This window comes from Microchirus variegatus, assembly GCF_963457635.1.
Source record: "Microchirus variegatus genome assembly, chromosome: 16".
In the NCBI taxonomy this organism is placed as follows: Eukaryota; Metazoa; Chordata; class Actinopteri; order Pleuronectiformes; family Soleidae; genus Microchirus; species Microchirus variegatus.
Window position 1 is genome coordinate 11,668,490 of NC_139817.1, and position 20,176 is coordinate 11,688,665.

The 20,176-nt window shown below is 40.2% G+C and overlaps 3 protein-coding genes across 3 annotated transcripts; 2 read left to right on the forward strand and 1 right to left on the reverse strand.

Moving 5' to 3' along the window:
- Positions 1–353: 353 nt before the first annotated feature.
- Positions 354–6,999, forward strand: taok3b (TAO kinase 3b; the record flags this gene model as incomplete). Its single annotated transcript, XM_083902116.1, has 8 exons — positions 354–371; positions 1,895–2,131; positions 2,223–2,351; positions 2,440–2,643; positions 4,003–4,242; positions 4,855–5,067; positions 5,175–5,357; positions 6,838–6,999. Exons 2-8 carry the CDS (start codon positions 1,946–1,948, stop codon positions 6,997–6,999), a joined length of 1,317 nt encoding a protein of 438 aa, XP_083758242.1. The 5' UTR covers positions 354–371; positions 1,895–1,945.
- A 4,953-nt stretch (positions 7,000–11,952) lies between these two features.
- m17 (IL-6 subfamily cytokine M17) lies at positions 11,953–12,571 on the forward strand (the record flags this gene model as incomplete). The annotated part of the gene is made up of 2 exons (XM_083902325.1): positions 11,953–12,006; positions 12,107–12,571. 2 exons carry the CDS (start codon positions 11,953–11,955, stop codon positions 12,569–12,571), a joined length of 519 nt encoding a protein of 172 aa, XP_083758451.1.
- A 3,169-nt stretch (positions 12,572–15,740) lies between these two features.
- Positions 15,741–19,903, reverse strand: tescb (tescalcin b; the record flags this gene model as incomplete). Its single annotated transcript, XM_083903021.1, has 8 exons — positions 15,741–15,818; positions 16,214–16,261; positions 16,347–16,454; positions 18,346–18,407; positions 18,507–18,646; positions 18,753–18,833; positions 18,981–19,050; positions 19,840–19,903. The coding sequence occupies 8 exons, from the start codon at positions 19,901–19,903 to the stop codon at positions 15,741–15,743; spliced, it is 651 nt and encodes a 216-aa protein (XP_083759147.1).
- Between the last annotated feature and the right edge of the window lie 273 nt (positions 19,904–20,176).

Sequence of the window (20,176 nt, forward strand, 5' to 3'; positions counted from 1 at the left end):
AAGAAACGACTACATCCTGTAGCTGCTTTTTGGTGCTGCCTGCAATTGTTTTGGCAATGCCCTTTTCTCTCCTAGGAAGGACTTGCAGACAGTAGCAGGGGAATGATGCTTTTGACGCTGGATGTATGCTGCATTCAGGGAGATTCGGCAGAAACAGCGGCTCTAGCAGAAGCAGCGAGTGCGGAGGGCCTGGGAAGCACCCAGCCCCACTATCTCCTCCTTTTCCTCCCCCCCTGCAGGACCATGCTTGCGTGAGGGATGAGGCTGTGCACAGGGACACCAGGCCAGAGCTGCGGCCTACTTCTCACAAGAACCGGTCTCTCAACTGCAAGACCTGTGAACACATTGCCACCATCAAATCAGCATCTTTGGTACGGGCGCACCTCCCCGCTCTCCTCCATCCGTTTGCATTAAAAATAGGCTGCGCGCGTGCCTGCGTGCGTGCGCGCGCGCGCGAGTGTGTGTGTGTGTGTGTGTGCGCGCGCGCGTGTGTGGATGTGTGCGTGCGTGCTGGCGGCGGCAGTGGGGGTGAGGAGGGGAGGGAATGGGGTGTCTGTGTTCTCAGCTGTACATCTGTAGTCATGGCAACCACATCCTGTTAATGGATGTCATTTTTTCTATCCTCAGCTTCTCTCTCTCTCTCTCTCTCTCTTCCCGCTGCTGCTGCTGCGTGTGTGTGTGTGTGTGCGCGCGCATTACATTCATATGTATTCCACGCAGAAATGTCTCCGTGTCACTAATGAGATGTAGTTTTTTATGTCATAGATCATAAGGGAGGAGGAGGAGAAAAAAAAAAAAAGAAGGAGCTGCATCTTCTCGTATTTAGTCGTCTTTTGATTGACGTGTCACAGGCCGGGCTCGAACCCGCGGTCCTGACATCACACAGATGTGACGTCTAATGTCAATGATGTCACTGATGCTTCTTATTGTACATGATATGATGTTTACTGTGAACGATGTGCCTATACTGTGAAATGAGATTGGAGAGACTGATTCATTCTTTGATGCAGAATGATGGTTGAAACAGCAATTTTTTTTTTATTTTTTACATTTGGTGGTTTTTCCCTCTACTTGTTTTTATGCTCATTACAAAAAAGAAACCTGACACACTCACACACACATATAAAATAAATAGGTGGAAAGGTCAGCATAATATTATATTTTAACCATATTATGGTGCAAATTATATAAGTGTAAATGAAACAGGTTTACTGAGTAAAGGATGGAAATCACATCAGTACTTTCAAAATGCTGTGTCGCTCACCACCGTACAGCCCTAGTTATTTATTTTGAAGTCTGTAGTTGGAGGCTGCATCTCTCCAGTCATTCCAGGACCTTGAATCTTGTTTTCAACTTGAAAAGGTTCACTTAAAAATAAGTACTCTTTGTTTCATGTGTTTTTTTTGTTTTTTTTTTGTTTGTAACACTTTCTGTGATGTTTTTTTTTTTTTTTTTGGTAGTTTTATGTCAACTGTTTTATGAGAATTCTCAACCTGATACATTTAGGAATCTAAAAGAAAAAGATCTAAAAACATAGAGTATTTTGAACAACATTCACAGCATCCCAAGACGAAGAAGATGGGTGCATGATTTAATCAATCCATTCATACATACATGACTGATTATGATGCCTGAGTATAGTTTACTTTATCTCACGTATAACCTCCTCTCTAAAGACTCTTATAGGAAGGTTTTTGTGGGTGTGTGCAAACTGCTTATTTTCTTTGAAAGAACTGTTCTCTTCCTCTGCGCTGTATGTGGTCTGTTTTTAGGCCATAGTCTTTTACTTGTGAGCTGTTTTTTTTCCTTCTTCCCCGTCCCCAGCACGGCAGTTGTTTCTCCCTGCCCGCTCTGTGTCTTTTACTTCCCGCCTCCTTGTGTTCCTTCTGTCTAGGTCATCAGGTAGATCCAGGAGCATGAGCAGGACTTTGAGCTGCGGGAGCAGATGTCTGGGTATAAGCGCATGCGGCGGCAGCACCAGAAGCAGCTGATCGCCCTGGAGAACAGGCTAAAGGCCGAGATGGATGAGCATAGGCTCCGACTGCAGAAGGAATTAGAAACACATGCGAACAACACTTACATTGAGCTGGAAAGACTGGCCAAGCGGCACACTGCTCAAACTGACAAAGAGGTAGAGCCTCCATAGCATGAATGAGGTCCAAGCCAAACCTGTCAATACAGTCAGGGATGATATTTTCTCATATTATAATGTCTCCTCACAGATTAAGTCCATTGCAGCTGAAGAGAGGAGGATCCAGCAACAGATTGTTGCTCAGCAAAAGAAAGAGTTGACTACTTTCCTCGAGAACCAGAAGAAGGAGTACAGGCTCTGCAGAGACAAAATCAAAGACGTAAATATCACAAACAAACATCGACGGACTTCTATGGATATCTGTGACATGCTTTCAAGGTAAAGTAAACTCTTTTACTTTGTCTAAGGAGATGAACGAGGACCTTTACTCACCCAAGGAGGAGAAGCAGGAGCGTCTGTCCAGGCACAAAGAAACAATGCAGCGCTCTCAGGCTGAGGAGGAAGCTCATCTGCTGGCCCAGCAGAGGCTGGTGTACGACCGCAGCTGCAGGGCCCTCAAACGTCGGAGTCTGGTCAGGAAGCATGAGTTTGAACAAGAGCAACTCAGAGAGGTAACTCCACTCACTGTGTGTCATCACACTTTTAAACCAAGGCAACAAAAGCCAGATATGACAGTTTTTTGGAACTTTTATTAGCAAGTAAGACGTTAGTATTTCTCTGTGAGGGTCAAGTGGTGGACAATCGATGAATGAAATGAGCTTTTCAAGGTGTAAGATGTTACTTCCTGGAAGTATCTATAAAACACCTTAAACGCCTTATAATTATCAACTCAATTCAATTCTATTTTATTTACATAGCGCCAAATCACAACATACATCATTTCAAGGCACTGTACATAGACAACTTCATGTGTGCTTGCTCACACATTGAGCACTAGGCATCAGTGGAGACAGAAGAACAGAAGAAGAAATCTCTGACAGAACCAGACTCAAAGATTTGCAGCCATCTGCCTCGACCGGTTGGGGTGAAAGGAAAAATGGGGGAGAGAAAGGACAAGAGGGAGATGAGGTAGCGACAGAAGGAGACCAGGAGTCGATATACAACAATTGTATCAGGTTATAAGTTAATATGAGGTATATATAAGGCCACTGTAGTTCCCTTGTTACAGCCTTCAAATTCACCATTAGATGTCACTCATTCTCAAATATTGGACTTTTAATTTGCCAATGTGGACATTTGTCATTCTTACTACCATTGCAGCTATACAGTATATGTATTAATAATTGTAGAAGAGGTGTAGTAGGCGTGTAAAACACTAAAATACAACACAAACTTATGCACCGTGCAAACACACGTAAGATACAAAACACAATTCCTATGAAGGTTTTGCCTCAAACTTGTGTTTCTGTGCTGTTTTTGTGTGATTTTCCAACTTTCCTTCAGGAGCAAAAGTCAATCTGCAAACTTTTGGAGATCTTTTCCTGATAATTATCAACTAACTTGAATTGAATTCAACTGAATTTAACTAATTTTTATTTAAACTTACTTACAACTTTGAGCCCCGGTTGAAACAAGTTTGCATGTTCTCCACGTGTGCGTGGCTTTTCTCCGGATTCCTCCCACAGTCCAAAAACATGCAGATTTGTGGATTAGCTGAATTGGTCACTCTAAATTGACCGTAGGTGTGAGAGTGTGAGTGAATGGTTGTTGTGTCTCTATGTGTGGCCCTGTGATGGACTGGCGATCGCCCTATGTCAGCTGAGATAGTTACAGCACTCCCCGCGACCCTCGGGTGGAGGATAAAGCGGTAGATAATGGATGGATGGATCTTTTGGATGTATCACCCAGACCAAATCTAAAGTTAAAAAGAGCACCCAAAAAATGAAGTCATATTCTGCCCAACAGTATCATAAGCAACCGCTGTGTTTATGGTTGTGTTGTGTTCACATTTTAAACCCTTCTTATCCCAGGAGCTGAACAAGAAGAGGACCCAAAAAGAGATGGAGCATGCCCTGATGATCCGGCAGGACGAGTCCACCCAGGATATGGAGCGCAGGCAGCTGCACATGCTGCAGAAGCTGCGCGTTGAACTCATGCGGCTACAGCATCAGACGGAGCTTGAGAACCAGGAGGAGTACAACAGCCGGCGGCAGAGAGAACTACACAGGAAACATAGTCTGGAGAAGCGGCAGCAGCCCAGGAACCTTAAGGTGCCCACAGAGTTTTTATCTTTTACCACTGAGTGAGGTTATTTAGCGAGTTATTTAACGGCAGCCAAAGAAGGGGTTTGCTTATAAAGGTAAAAGGACATGGTTCATAAATAAAGGAACTATCTATTAATTGACTCAATCAATAATTTATACAGTACAACGTGATTTACTTACATATTGAGCTATCGATCGACAGCGAGGAGCAACTAAATGCTTAGAAGTTGCAAATTAAAGTGAATCAAAGCAAGAGACACATAGATAGACACATTTTCAGTGTCATTAAAGTAGTTGTGATGAACTTGGGGCAACCCATGACTAACTTGAAAGGGTTGCCAGTTTAAGACCACCCCCAGGTCAAAGGCTGGGGTACTCTGGAGCAAGGCACCCAACCCCCCCCCCCCATTGCTCCATGGACGCTGCTCAGTGGTGGTTGCCCACAGCTCTTAATTCTAGGAAGGTTTCTAATAGATGATGGATTAAATGCAGAGAAGGATTCCCCCATGGGATTAATAATAAAAGTACGAAAAAACCTCAAAACTAACTGCTACAAAAACAGATTTATGCCATATTCCGGTTGAGTTGGGTTCAATGGTTTTTTTTCCTCTTTTGCAGACGCTGGAGATGCAGATCAAGAAACAGTTTCAGGACACTTGCAAGGTGCAGAACAAGCAGTACAAAGCTCTGAGGAACCATCAACTGGAGGTCTCCCCCAAAGGCGACCACAAGTTCATCCTAAAAAGCCTGAAAGAGGAGCAGACGCGCAAACTGGCTATCCTGGCTGAGCAATACGAGCAGAGCATCAACGAGATGATGGCGTCGCAAGCGGTACGGAGATCCCCGAGCATTTCAAGTCACCGGTTTTCAAAGACGTTTTTTACAGTTGATAAATGATATTTTGTCGTCTGCTTCTGTCTCACCCCCCGGCTCTTCAGATGCGTTTAGAAGCAGAGCAGGAAGCCGAGTGCCAGGCTCTGAAGCAGCAGCTGAAGCAGGAGATGGAGCTCCTGGACGCCTACCAGAGAAAAACCCAGTCACAGATGGAGGCCCAACACGAGCGAGAGCAGCAGAAACTGGAGCAGAAGGTCTCCATACGCAGAGCGCACCTTGAACAGAAGGTTGGACATTTTTCTGGATTACTTGGGAGGGGGAAAAAAAGTTGCACGTTTTACCAAACTGAAGGCACATAGGAGCATAACTCTGTTACTGTTGTGGTGGCAGGTGAAGATCTTACAATCTGGTGCCCCAATAACGGCCCCTAGAGGCTGCAGAGTTCATTACAATCCCAAACCCAAACTTATGTTCAGGGTTAGGGTTAGGAGTAATAAACTAATGAACAATTTCTAATGCTTTTAACCAGGGTAAGGGTAGGGTATTGGATACAGGTAGTTGTTGGCTGGTTATCTGCTTATTTATTATTAAAATCAACAGTGTGTAAAACTTATTTTTAGGCCAATTGTGACATGAGAGAAGAGTAACAGTAGTATGGTCGCGTGCTGATATTCTATTTCGCTCAAGTTGAAATGCCATTTTTTTTTCTGTACCAATACCTATCATCACAAACAAGACTTTTCAGACGTCATTCATGAAGCTGTTAACAACACCATTTGTGCTGAGTCATTTCAAAGACATAATTCTCCAGAAGATATTGTGTAACAGATGCGTTGCACAATATGTGATTGTTCTCCCAAAATGAAGAAATAAACAGCCCAAACATGACTCAGCTAAAAGGCTTTTGCTGACTTTTATAAACACTTTTAACACTCTGTGCATAGAGAAGCATGTGATACATCGGAGTTTTGGACGTGTCCATCATCAGATCCAGTGATCTTGACCGAGTCTCATCCCGACTTAAAAATGACTCATCAATGAGTTATTGGCCACAACAGCAAATTCAGTGTCCACCAAGGTTATAATAGTTTTGGATTTTTCCATAGTTTTGGTTTTTATTTAGTTTTGACTTTTTGTTTTTAAAATTAGTTCAATTAGTTTTAAGTTTAAGTTTAGTTTGCTTGTTTTTATTTTTTGTAAATGCTTAGTTTTAGTTGAGTTGAGTTTGTATGCGTTTTAGTGTTACATTACTGAAATAAGGAGTATTTGCCAGGTGCATATATTTTATTGTGTCATAAAAACTCAACAAAAGATGCCATTTTAAACATGTATGAGGACAGATCGATCAATCAAATATAACCGTCTACAAGAAATGAAGTGCAACATGTGCATCATAGTGCTGAGGTTAGATGCAGGCAGTTAGTGTGTCAGGTAAAAATCAGACTAATGGACACATAATGAACATAACATAAATAACTAGAGCCACAACTAACGATTATCTGCAGAATATTTTCTCAATTAATCGATTAATCGTTTGGTCCATAAAATGTCAGAAAATGTTAAAAAAATGTTGATCAGTGTTTGTCAAACCTGGAAATGACGATGTTCTCCAATGTATTGTTTTGTCCACAAACCAAAATGATTCAGTTTTTAATGATTTCTTTGTTATGTGGAGCAAAGAAACAAAGAAAATATTCACATTTAAGATTAAAAACCCTGAATGTCCACTTCATCACGACATAATCGTGTGTTTTGTTTTTGCGTCAGATTGAGGAGGAGTTGGCCGCACTTCAGAAGGAACGCAGTGAAAAGATCCAGCACTTGTGGGAGCGTCAGGACCGAGAGAGTAACAGTTTTGACACAGAGAGCAGAAGTCTCGGCTTTGGAAGCCTGGGATCTCTGGACTTCCCCAAAGAAGACAACAGATGAAAGTGGAATTATCTCTATAGAGGACAACATATCCGTGCCCTTTTCACGTCCACTCGACCGTTTTTTGCCACGTCCGCGGCGACAAAGCTGGATTACCTTCTCTCTTGCTTTTCTTCTATCTTAGATATTGCATCTTCGGAAAAAAAAAAATCAAGGTGGTTAACGTGCAATGAGGACTTCTTTTGTGAAAACTTGAAGGGGGAAAGTAAAACAAAAGAATCAACAACAACAACAACAACAACAACAACAACAACAACAACAACATGTCAATAAAAACCTAGTCAGTGTAACTCCAAACTTATGTGTTCAAAAATAACAGACTCTTTTTTCCTCCATGCCATTTTCTCTTTTTTGGTATGAAATGAATAAAAATCAGGAAATTTTAGTAAAAAAATGGGCACTTTGATATGTTTAAGTAGAAAAAACCCATCATGTTCATATGATGCTAAATGTGTGTTACATGGAGGGACATTGTGGAATGTGAGCTGCGGACTTCCCCCCGTGGTGTTAAGCTGCTTTGTCTTTTTTAAATACGTTCATTTTGTTTATTTTATGCTCTGAATGTGAATATTACTGTATGGGGGTCACTGGATAAAGTCAGAGTTTCTTCATTTTTTTTTTTCTAAATTTCCTTTCTTCATATTTCCATATTGTGCTTATGCATACAGTATACTGTGGTCCCTCACTTAGGTTTCTTTTCTTTTTAGGCAACAGATCTTTTATTATTCTTATTATTATTTGATATATATTATAGGATCAATTGGCATCGGCTTGATCAACCCGTTTACCTTAACACAATTAAAGATCCCACTTGGTAAAAAAAACTGCTTATTATTGCATGCACTTTAAGGACAAATTCAGGTTGTGAAGTGAAGCATGAATCTGTCAGAGATTTTAGCTGTTTGTAAATAAAAGTGGTCATAGCATTTTTATTTATTTAGTAAGCCTATGGATACTGGACATAAGCTCCATATTTGATGATAATTTCACAAATGCCTTTATTTAAGTTGTGCCTGAAGCAGACCTTAGTTCCGTGTTTGTTATTTATATTTGATTTACTGAGGCCGGCACCATTTTTTTATTATTTTTATTTTTATTTAAGTTGTTTTTGGTTTCATCTTAACTTGTGAATCATTTAATGTTCACTAATCAAAGTTCTTGTAAAGGAAATGGTGCGAATTGTGCTGTATAACTTTTGATATCAATATTTGTACATGAGAATTATAGCTAGAACACACAGAGACACACGGTCTATTACTGATAACAGAGCTTAATGTTAAAAAGAGTTTTTTTCCGCTTCATTTTTGTTTCGAATAATGGTCAAACAATAGCTCGATATATTGATAAGTCACTCTCGGATTGTATACGTGCTGGTGAATGGAACCGCAGACTTCTTTTAATGTCATCGGATAATCTTTTATCGATCCGCGTTAAAAACAAACAAATGTGTGGATCCAGTTTGCATTTTAGTGTCCAATGATCAGATTTACATTTTTTTTTTTGCCATGTTCATTATGGTCATTGAACAGGTTGCACAATGTTTCCATTTATATTGAATGGGAAGATAATTGTTTGGTGCTTGATTTCTAATACCACCTTTAGCCTTGTAGTTTTTTGTCTTGGTAGAGACGATTGATTTTTACCAAAATGTGAACACGAAGCATTTTGAAACCTCCTCTGAGTCAAAACACTACTAAGATTTTCACACACACACACACACACACTCATGACATATTTAGAGTACCCCATGCAGTGAAACCCTCTAAAAATGAAGTATATGTATAAAAAAAGAATAAATACTATTTTATCACGGGTCAGTTTTTGAAACATTGTTTAATGTGGTGGTCTTGAACGCAGCCCTGTTCCTTTTTTCGACAGGCGTTTTGTGACCTGTTTTCTTTTCATTTCACAGCCACAAACTTGTATTAATGTCGTTTTCCTCACAGGTCTGAAAGACGGAAGACGGGGGAGAATCCACAGTGTATTTTAAAACAGAGGAATATATTGACCGACGCATCGTTTCTGATGGGAATCCAACGCAAATGCTCGCTTTTTTCCCCACCCCTCACATAAACATACAACATTCTGAAGCTGTGTTATGTTTGACCAAATGAAGTTTGAACGGCGCCTCCAGATTTTTCTGCCTTTTACATTTTCATAAACTTTTTTGAAATTTGATGAAAAAGTTTCTCATATGCAGTATAAGGCCTTCTTCTGTCCGGTCACGTGCTATAATCGAAAGCCTTGTGGGGGTGTGCTGCGGGGGAAGAAAAAAAAAATGGTTTGCCCTAGGGAAACGTTATGAAACTTACAATTTGTGTGAAATTTAAGTTACTACAAAGATGTATTTAGTTAGAATAAAGGGGACTTTCCTGAACCACCTTATTCACCGTTTCCTGTGCAGTTAAAAGACAAAATAAAAGAGATTCTGTTGAAAAAAAAAAGAAAGAGAAAAGAGTCTCTCTCGACATCCTGCATCTTATGACAGTGCATTTCATTTTCTTTGTGGTTGAGTTTCCCTGTAACGCTTTCATGTGGCCTTGAACTTCTCACTTTTGCTTTCCTCGGGTGCCATTTTAACCACTTTGACCCACATTGTATTTAAAAATGTTGTTCATTATAATTTTACTGTTGATCTGTAAACACATACACACACACACACGGTTCAAAGAAACGCTGCGAGAACTTTGAGAGGTGTGAGGGAAGTTAAAGTGCAGGCCATCGGCGCCTTTATACACTGCCGGGTAAATGAGTTTGATTTACAGTAGGTGTTGATTGTTGGCTTTTTTTTTTTACATTTTTTTGGCAAGTCTTTACAGTATACACTGGCAGGAATCCAATGCCTTAGTTTCCTTGAACCGTCGACGTTTGTGGCACCGACTGCTGCAGCAGCTTACCCTCCTCACCACAACCTCACTATATTATCCCCTGGGGCAGCTGGAAAGCCCCGAGGACGGCAGACGAGTGGTTAGCCTTCACCTGAAAGTAGTGCTGACTGGGTTGTGGTGCGACGAGTTCCCCCTGTCTTTTCCCAAGCACTTCAGACGTTTGATATCAGTTCAGCATCGAGAGTGGATGCTTGAGACCGAGACACCATAGATATTATCTCAATGGAAAGGAAACCAGTTGAGTAAATGACTGGCCTTTTATTTTTTTTTTGTCACAACTGACCAAAAACAGCACACAGTGGCTTTTAAGCAGAAGTGACCCCCATTCCTCGAGGTCAGTCATGGTTACTTATACAATGTGTGTTATTTCCATATTTCATACTGTATTTTTTTTTTTCTTCTTTCTCCTCTAGTTCCTCCTGAGGACGCAACACCAGTTCACGCAACGGTGATGCGATTACGCGGAATTGGTATCCAGTCCGTCACTAGCTCACACATGTGGCGCGATGACTCTCACATATCGCCTACTTTAGTGAGGCAGCTCACCCCCCCCCCCCCCCCCCCCCTTTACGCACATTGTAAAAGTTTCTGATTGAGAAATGCATCCTGTGAGCGTGCAGCTTCCTGCACAGCGTCCACATGCAAATAAAGAGTGACATTTAGTCAATCACATTTGAGCAAATTCACACTCTTAACCTAAAAAACAAAGAAGAGATGGTGGCAAAAAAAAACTCAACACTTGCCAATTTCTTTTTAGAGTCAGCTTTTTTCATTTCTTTGTTAATATTACACGGAAAAAGGCAGGAGTAACAGTAACAGTTAAGCTGACTTTGCTCAGTTGACAGCAGGTTCCTGTTCTGCAGCACATGAACATTTTTACAGAATGAAAACCAGAGGAAACAAGTGATGACGAGAACAAAGCATCCCAAACAAAAACACAAACATGAAAACACACAAAAAAAACCCGAGAAGAATGAGTTAAAGAATAGGCCGAGCCCACGGCTCGAGTTATTCTCGTGCATGTCTGACACTATTCTCTAATTTGAGCAGGTTCTTGTTTGTCATGCAACTTAAATACCTCAGATAGGTGCATATTGTTTCCATGCACAAGTAAACAGTCAAAAACAAAAGAAGTATACACATATAAAATGTTTTGCTTTGATGGCTTTGCTATGATGACCTCACATGGAATACTAATGAGATAGATGTCTGAACATGCCCCCCTGCTCACACACAGCCACTGACCACTCACACAGAAGAAGGGGAGAAGAAGAAGAAGAAAGAAGAAAAAAAAATGCACATGTGAAAAAAAAGGAGGAAATTCTGGGAAATTTGGTTGCCTCACAAAGTGCACGTCATTTCCTCCTGTGACAAATGGTGTGGTTTAGAAAAAAAAAGTTTTTAAAGCGATGTGATTATGACAAGTCCACACAAGTTGCCTGTGACACTGAGTGGAGAATGAATGGTCATGTAAAGAGCATGCGCTGTCAAACTTTTATGGACCAAGCAACAAGTAAGTTCTATTTACCACTGTCTTATTTCTGTTTTTATCAAAGACTATCAAAGACCAGTTAAATATAACAGCACCTTTTTCTTGACTTTGTGCATGTTGTGAGTGTTGTGGCTGTTATTTGTGTCTTAACTCTTGACTGTTCAGTGTTTTAGTGCCTGATAATTTGATTTACCCTTTGTTAAGATGTTTGAGTTTTGTTGCTGCATTAGTGACATGAATGAGTTTGTAAATATTTAGTGGAATGTGGTCAGGTTTTTTTAGATTCAGAAGGAGGGAGAAGTGAGATAAATGAGATCTTAGGAGTGTCTGAAAATGGAAAAAAAACCCAGCAGACTTGAGTTGTTCTTCTAATCTATTTTTACCTCTGCTCGCCACATGTGGCTTTACAGTGAAGTTCCACCTGACTGATGTGATGTAGGATAACTCTTAACTGACTGCTTCCTCTCTCTCTCCTCAGCAATACTCTCTCTCCTGCTGGTTATGGCTGTTTATTCAACAAGAACTGTGGCAGCGAGCAGAAACCAGCAGTGTGGGAATCCTCTGCAGCAGACCATGGCGCTCACCAGACTCGTACAGAAAGAATCTGTTAAGCTCATCAAAACATATGTGAGTACAGACATAGAAAAAGTCCCCATGTGTTTGTTCAGTACTGTGTTGTTTTAAGTGGAGGTTTAATTAATTCATTTTTTTTTTTTTTTTTTTGCAGAAAGCCTGTCAAGGCGAAATGTCAGAGCTCTTTTGCAAGGTGTCGGTCAACAACGTCCCTGACCCCATCATCTCCGGCCTGGAGCCCTCGGAGAAGATGGCGAGCATCTACACACACTTCCAGGCCTTCCTTGCACATTTTAAACGGGTGAACGAGCAGCAGACAGACTTGCAGCTGCCGACGAGTCCGCTGCTGACCCAGCTCACCGACGTCAGAGCGCAGAGCGGGTACCTGGCCACGTCCGTCGCCGCCTTCTATCAAAGCCTCTTCCCCAACCTGCCTCTACCTGAGCCGGCGGGGCCCACGACACTACCGTCGCCTCAGAACGTGTTCCAGCAGAAGGTCTACGGCTGCGTGGTCCTGAAGACCTACAAAGAGTTCCTGTCAAATGTTTACAGAGAACTGAGAACTATCAAGAGCACCGTCTGCAGGAGGAGGACACAAATGAACACACCCTTCTTCTGAGGATGACCTAAGGCCGGGCCTTAGTTAGTCAGTTTCCAAACATACTTATACTGCCAGGGTTTTGATAAAGACTTAAAATGACAATTTGAAGGTGGCTGGTACATCACTGTAAAGAAGCCTATTTATGGTATTTAATATTTATTTCTCTTGTGTTCTGTTGAAAAGGAATCGTGTTAAAAGATTCGGGTTATGAAAGTTATCTCTATGCAGGTTATGTATATTTAATATTATGTTCCATAATGATCTACTTTGCTGATATAAACTACGCAGACTTATTAAAAAGAAACTTTACAGCAATACTCCTTTTTGTCACATTTGATTTTCTTTCTTTTTTTTGTGTGTGCTTGAATCCAGCAAAAAGTGTCCCGAAAAAAGACCGATGCTTGACATGCATCAGTTAACAATGTCAAAAGATCACTCTGCTCTCATGTCGTGTGTTGTTTGCACAGTATCGGTATCAAAAAAAAAAAAAAAGTAGTTAAAAGAAAATCAGGAAGCTGCTGAGACGCTGACTGAGCTGATATCAGCTCAGAATGACGCATGTGTTCAGCACAAGGCTGCATCAGATAGGAAAGATTTCATGACACTGGCGGCCCGTCTGGCCGGTCACAAGGTGCCAGTCAGTGGGTGTGGGTCAGATCACTGTATGTGGACTTAACGGCGCTGCGTCTTTGTGCAAGTCTGTAGAAGGTGAGACGACGAGGGAAAAAACACGAGGGAAGTTGGGAAACACACGCACATCCACATCGTCGCTTGTTGTAATAGATGAACGGCAGATGCTGCTGTGTGCAAACATTTATACAACCGGCAGCCACGTTTACAGAACATCCGATATAAAGTGGGAGGAATACGCTCATCTGCGTCAAGGTTTTTTAAGTGTTTTGTGTTCAGAGTGTTGTGCAAAGCTTGGTTAATGTTGCCTTTCTATCATTTCAAACTAGTCTGGCCATTCTCCACTCACCTTCTGAGCTGTTAATGTGTGAAACTTAGACCAGTTTGTCTGGTATCAACATCCTATGCCACGTTCAAAGTCACTTAATATCATCTTTCTACTACTCTGATGCTTCAAAATGTGACTTTCAGCAGGTCATGACGACCACGTCTGTGTGCATCGTCTGCTGCTCGTCACTTATAAACAAGGATTATCTGCATATTTTTCTAGCCAACACACCCCCCCCCCACACACACCCATATAAATGTCCTGTTTTTGTTGAAATGAAGTAATGCTTAACTAAACTTTCCTCAAATCACAAGCCCTCAGGAAACTGGAAGTAGAGAAGGGGGATTCATTCTAGGTCATGAATCAAGTTCCTTGTTAGAACTTTATTTAAAGCACTAACACACGAGGGTATTTTAGGACAAAACCAATTCTTCTGTCCACGTTATTTTTTTTGTGTGTGTTCTCACTTCACCCACTTGCTTTACAGAGGGGTTGAGGGTCTCAGGTGTGAGCTCAATTAAACACCATCAGAACCAGACCAGGCACCTGCAGCCCACTGGTCCACTTGTCACCAGTATAGGACATTAAATACAGTATGAAGTGCTTCCAAGGTCAGTAGCATGTTCTTATTTTGCACTGGATTCAATAAATATATGTAATTTCTACAAAACAACCCCCTTTTCCCGAACTTGATGCAAACCATATTTTGAAACACTATGATAAATGCAAGGCTACTATCAATATGGAAAGAGATATTATTCTTTTAAAATGTTTGCATTTACAAACGTGTGATGACACCAGCTTAATTCACTTTGTTTAAGAAAGGACGATATTTGCCAAATGTTCAGAAGTTGGGACTTTTTGAATTCAAACCCTGACACCACTTCCTCATGTGTGGTTTCCCACAGTTTAAACATAAACATGCTGCAATATGATGGACTGAATATGTGATGAATGCAGTTTTTCAAACGGATGAGCACCCCGTTAAAGAATTATCCAACATTAACCATGTAAAGAATAATGCATCCTACCAGGTACAGCTTCATTTTTCTTTTTTTAAACATGCTGTATTGTATTTTGACCTGTAGATGGCAGTATACACCCACGGCTGTAGATATGGAAGTCAAAGTGGATCTAAAGAGCTACTGCAACATTTATTACTTGGTATGTACAGGGAATGTTAACGTTCATGTTAATAATAATATTAATAATAATAACTATAATAATAATAATAAGAGAAATCATAAGACGGGAGAATTGCTTCTAACTGCTCATTGATAACCAATTTCGTATTGATTTTCGTCTCCAGTTGAAGATTTTGAGCCTTTTTAGAACAAGATTTCGGCTCGTCTTTGTCAAGAAAAGTGGGAGAATGAAATAAGACTGATAAGTGCTGATGTGGTGACGATGTAAAAGCTTTCAAACTTGAATCATATATTGTAATAAATAGGGCCTGTTGTTATAAGTTCATCTATCCAGCATCAGTTATCTCATGACCATGTATGGTAAGTCATATTTAAAGTGGTCAAAATATAAATAAAAGGATATTCTTCATTATATTATCTTAATTATTTCATTACATACCCTTAGCGACTACATTTCTTAAAGGTATACCGATTTTACTGATAACTTACTGATGATATTTTTTTTTTTTTGCATATCTGGGAAATCAAATGTATCGTATGGTTTACAGTATACATCTATTCCTCTAAAAGTTAAAATAAATCAAATTCTGCCTTTATGCGATTAATCTTGCATATCTGCACTCCCATTTCCTTTTTTCTTTTTTAACTAGAAACGTACATCATTAACTGGAGTCCGACCTGTTTCAGGCTTTTATTGTGCAAATATCACATCTGCTGCACAGTGTCAAAGTGAAGGCATTTTAGCTGAATTACATTTCAAGACAGACCCTTATATCCCTGATTATAGTTTTATGACATTTACATTTGTAAAAGTTCATCTAGCATCCATTATTGCATATATAGACATACTGTCTGCCACTTCGGACGTCAATATTTGATTATTGCTGTGTCCGACGACTAGCTTTGCTGGTTATTATATCACTTATGGTGTCGTATTAGTGCTGAAATAGACTATTATAGGTACACAAAAACAAAATATATGTTCTTTGGATCTGCATAGAAAGTTGGTGAAGGGAAAAAAGCATATGTTTCCTCCTTATAGATTTCCTTATTCGATGGAATAGTGTCACGTCATGCACCGACCTCACTTACACAGAGTTGACGCGTTCATGCGCCAAAAGTGAATGTTCATTTTGGATTCAATTTCAAAGCCTTTCAGCAACTGCAAGAGAGTTTCCGCTTCAGTTTAAACTGCAACTCCTCATCATTTCAAACACACTACCGTTCAAAACTTTGGGGTCACCTATACAATTTGTTTGTGTTTTCCATTAAAAGTCAGACTTTTATTCATCAGAAGAGTTGCAAAATGAATTAGGAAATATAGTCAAGACATTGACAAGATCAGAAATAATGATTTTTATTCAAAACAGTAATTTTGCCCTTCAATGACACATTAACAATGTATAGAGTGTATTTCTGATTCATGTAATGTTATATTCATTGAAAAAAAGTGCTTCAAAAATAAGGACATTTCTAAGTGACCCCAAACTTTTGAACGGTGCTATTACAGAAATGTAAAGTGCAGAGTGTGTCGTAGGGAATATTGTGATCACCCACCTTCACGAAATGCTCAAATGTAATTCCTTCATAGAATTCATCAGGTTCCTGTGTAACACAGAATGACTTTACTGATATTTAAAGGTCGTTTTCTTGAGATATTGTATTTTTTATCAGACTGTAGCTTACTTACCATGTGACCCATTGAAATACTGGCCACCTCCAACATGGCTGCATCAGCAATGCCTTTGGCTGTTTCCTTTCCCAAAGCGCCACTGCGGGATAACAGCTCCTCCACCACCTAGACAGTTGAAATATGACGATATTACTGCAATGACTGTGTATGAATCTGATCTCCAGGGACTGGGCGAGGGAAATGCCACGTCCCTTCTTCTTCCTTATTATTTGCCAATTAAGTGTGTTGCAGGAAGGAAGCCGAGATGCCCCAAACCCAAAAGTAATGGTACATAGAGTATGCAGAAAAACACAAGAGATAACTTTAGGACAACCCTTTGGGAGGATCTCAGCTGTCCCCCCTGCCAAGCAAAACAACTAGTACTCCCTCATGTATTTCCCTTAGAATTATTAAACTCTTAACTGGTTGATAATAAAGAAATCTATTCATTATTATCGTTTACAAAATGACACGTTGTAAAATACTTATACTACCGTTCAAAAGTTTGGGGTCACTTAGAAATTTCCTTATTTTTGAAGGGAGAGCACTTTTTTTTCAATGAATATAACATTAAATGAATCAGAAATACACTCTATACATTGTTAATGCAGTAAACGACTATTCTAGCTGCAAACGTCTGGTTTTTAATGGAATATGTACATAGGTGTATAGAGGCCCATTTCCAGTGTTCTAAAACCCTTGAAAACCCTTGTGCAATTATGTTAGCACAGCTGAAAACAGTTTTGCTGGTTCTTTGACGAAAGGGCAAAATTATTATTTGGAATAAAAATCATTATTTCTAATCTTGTCAATGTCTTGACTATATTTTCTATTCATATTCCAACTCTTTTGATGAATAAAAGTTTGACTTTTAATGGAAAACACAACAAAATTGTATAGGTGACCCCAAACTTTTAAACGCTAGTGTACATAGCACTAGTATTAGTAATACATTTGGTTTGGTCAGAGGTTAAGGAAACAGGTTAGTCTGAAATACTGGCGACGCTGGCTACGATGCTACAGACACTTCATTCACAATTTGAAATTCAATTTACAGCCTGCAAAATCTGTTTATGTTTATTTTGTAGGGGGGGGAAATAGGGGTTACAAGAGTAGCTTCTCATTAGATCTGTTTTTGGTTGGTGTGGGATTGTTTCCTCAAATCACATGCCAACTTCAAGTCTCCAGGGAGGCACAGGGGGGGGTATTTGTGGTATTTGATATAAGCTCTAGTTGCATATCTTAAATATAGCCCCTTTAAATAAAAAACAATTCTATCACACATCCTCACACCTGTCACAGCCACCAGGAGCAATTAGACAATATTTTGCATCTTGCTCGTTTCGAACCCCAACCTTCAGGTTGGAAAACAAGCCCCTGCACCACTGATCCAAAGCTGTGTCTTATTGTAAGAGAGAAACGCATCTCGGCTTATGAAGAGCTCCACAGAGCCTGTGTGGTCCAGTTTGTTTACACTGGCCCGGTGACAGGGAAAAAATGTATGCAAAGATGAACAGCGCTAGAGTTCACTGTGCACTTTTAAATCAACAAAAGATCAAGCTATGTGTGACAGAACGTGCAGTAGCTGACCCTTACAATGCTACACCTATTCACCATCTTCACTTTGTATAATAAATACAGCCAGACACGAGATGAGTTACCTAATATTTATACAGTATATGCTGTCTGGCATCTACGTCTATGGATTTAAACAGTGCAGCTTCCTGCCAAAATGACGTTGTATTGACTCTATATTGATTCTGACTGTTGCATGATGTGATAGTGTGACGTCAGCTACCAGAGCGCCTATAATCATGGTTAATTTAATAGATAAAACTGTTAATGGACCACCTGTCAGTGTATCGCGAACCCCAAAGGGTCTCCAGACCCCTATTTGAGAATAAATAAATAAAAAAAAATCTTAAATCACCTTGTGACTCCACAAACTGTGTCTTCTCTGTTTTTAATCTTCACCAGTTATGAGTAAATTTAATAAAATGCAGGAGCAGAGTCTTACATGTCTATATTCCTCCAGGGTTATTGTCCCATTGTTGTCTGTGTCGTGCATGTTGAATAAAACTGCAGAGAGGAAAAAACAACAACACAACAGCTGATTGTTTCCGTCAGTAAAGGATAATGTCAAGCGCCGGGTAGATAAGAATTGATTTAAAGACCCACATCTCAGCTTCTCCCTCCTGACGTTGTCGCGTTGCTCCTCTGTCATGTGCAGAGACGGCGGCCTGAAGTGGGACATGACCACCAGGAAATCCTCAAAGTTGATCTCCTCAACCGTCCCGTCGCTATTCTGACGATAGTTTCTACAGAAATAAGCAACCACCACATCACAGTTCCTCACATGTACTGAGAAATGAAACAGATATGCGTGTTTGCAGAACTTTCAAAGTTGAGGTCATGTCACCGTACCTCCTGTCAAAGAAGGCACCTATTATCTGTGTGCGGATGGGATTGCACACGAGATCTGGGATTTCATTGAAGTGATCTCTCCTGTGGGATTATGAAGGATCAGAGAGAATAACTCCAATTACAAACCACTTGTGCCATTGTGCAGCCTGTTGAACAGGTTTACCATGGGCCAGCCCAAATGAATGGGATTAAAAACAACAAAACGAGGAAAAATACAACATATCTTACCGCAGAGTGTCTTCATCGTGGCTCAGCTGCTTGAATCTTTTATGTAAGACTCCGATCTGTTCAGAGGAAACTGAGAGAGGAAGGAATAACTACCGGTTTGCAATAAGATGAAGTCACAGGTTAATGCAAAAAAAAAAAAAGTTAACGAGTTGACATAAAGGTTAAACATTTTTAATAAGTTTTAATAAGCCACTTTTTTTTTTTTACTGCATGGCCTTTGGAGGGAGGAGATTTGGATATTCATATTTTATGTAAAACCCACTCGTTTGCTGTTGTCAGCCTCTGTGCAGCTACTACACTCAATGAAACGTACACCTCTTCACCTAAATTATTCATTAAGAGGGTAGTTTCACTTGGACACAAATGAGACGAGATAGATAGATAGATAGATAGATAGATAGATAGATAGATAGATAGATAGATAGATAGATAGATCAAATACTTTTTCACCAAAACTTGAAATGATGATGTCTTGTTTGTCCACAAACCAAAATAATCCATCTTTTATGATCTCTTTTTTATATGGAGCAAAGAAACCAGAAAATATTCACATTCACTACAACAATCGTCGAGGATTAACTGATTAATCGGTTATTAATCGATTAAGCCCTGAGTTTAAAAACTTTGCATGTGTCTCTGTGTGTGTGAGGCCACTGAAGTTGCATTGAACATAAGTGAAAGAACAATAAATATCTTTCTGCCTTTGACAGTTGTTGGACAGTAAATATTACAGATTTCCCCTTTAAGATAAAGACTGCAGTAAAATGAGAGTGAATTAAATGATGAGGTCATGTAACCACACATTTCCTATGTGTCACAGTTGATTTCAAAAGAAAAACAAACAGCAATAACTACTCACATCCAGTCTTTTGTGCCAGATCAACGTATTCATGGTGATTAGGTTGAGACTGCAGCGCACCCATTCTTAACAATAAAGAATGGCGCACACACACACCTGACAGAGCCAGTAATAACACGATGTGAGAGCGGAAAGTGTTGGGAGTTGAAGCTGACAGTGTTAGAGGACCGTGTTTTCACAATCCTCCATCTCTGTCCGAGTGTCCGTCCGTGTCTCTGTCCCTGTCCCACATCCACATCCACATCCAGGTCCAGTGAGCACAGCTCTCACGGCTCCTGCGCTGTCGCCAGGTTTCATCCTCTGCAAACAACGCCGAACACTTCCGCAACAACCGTCC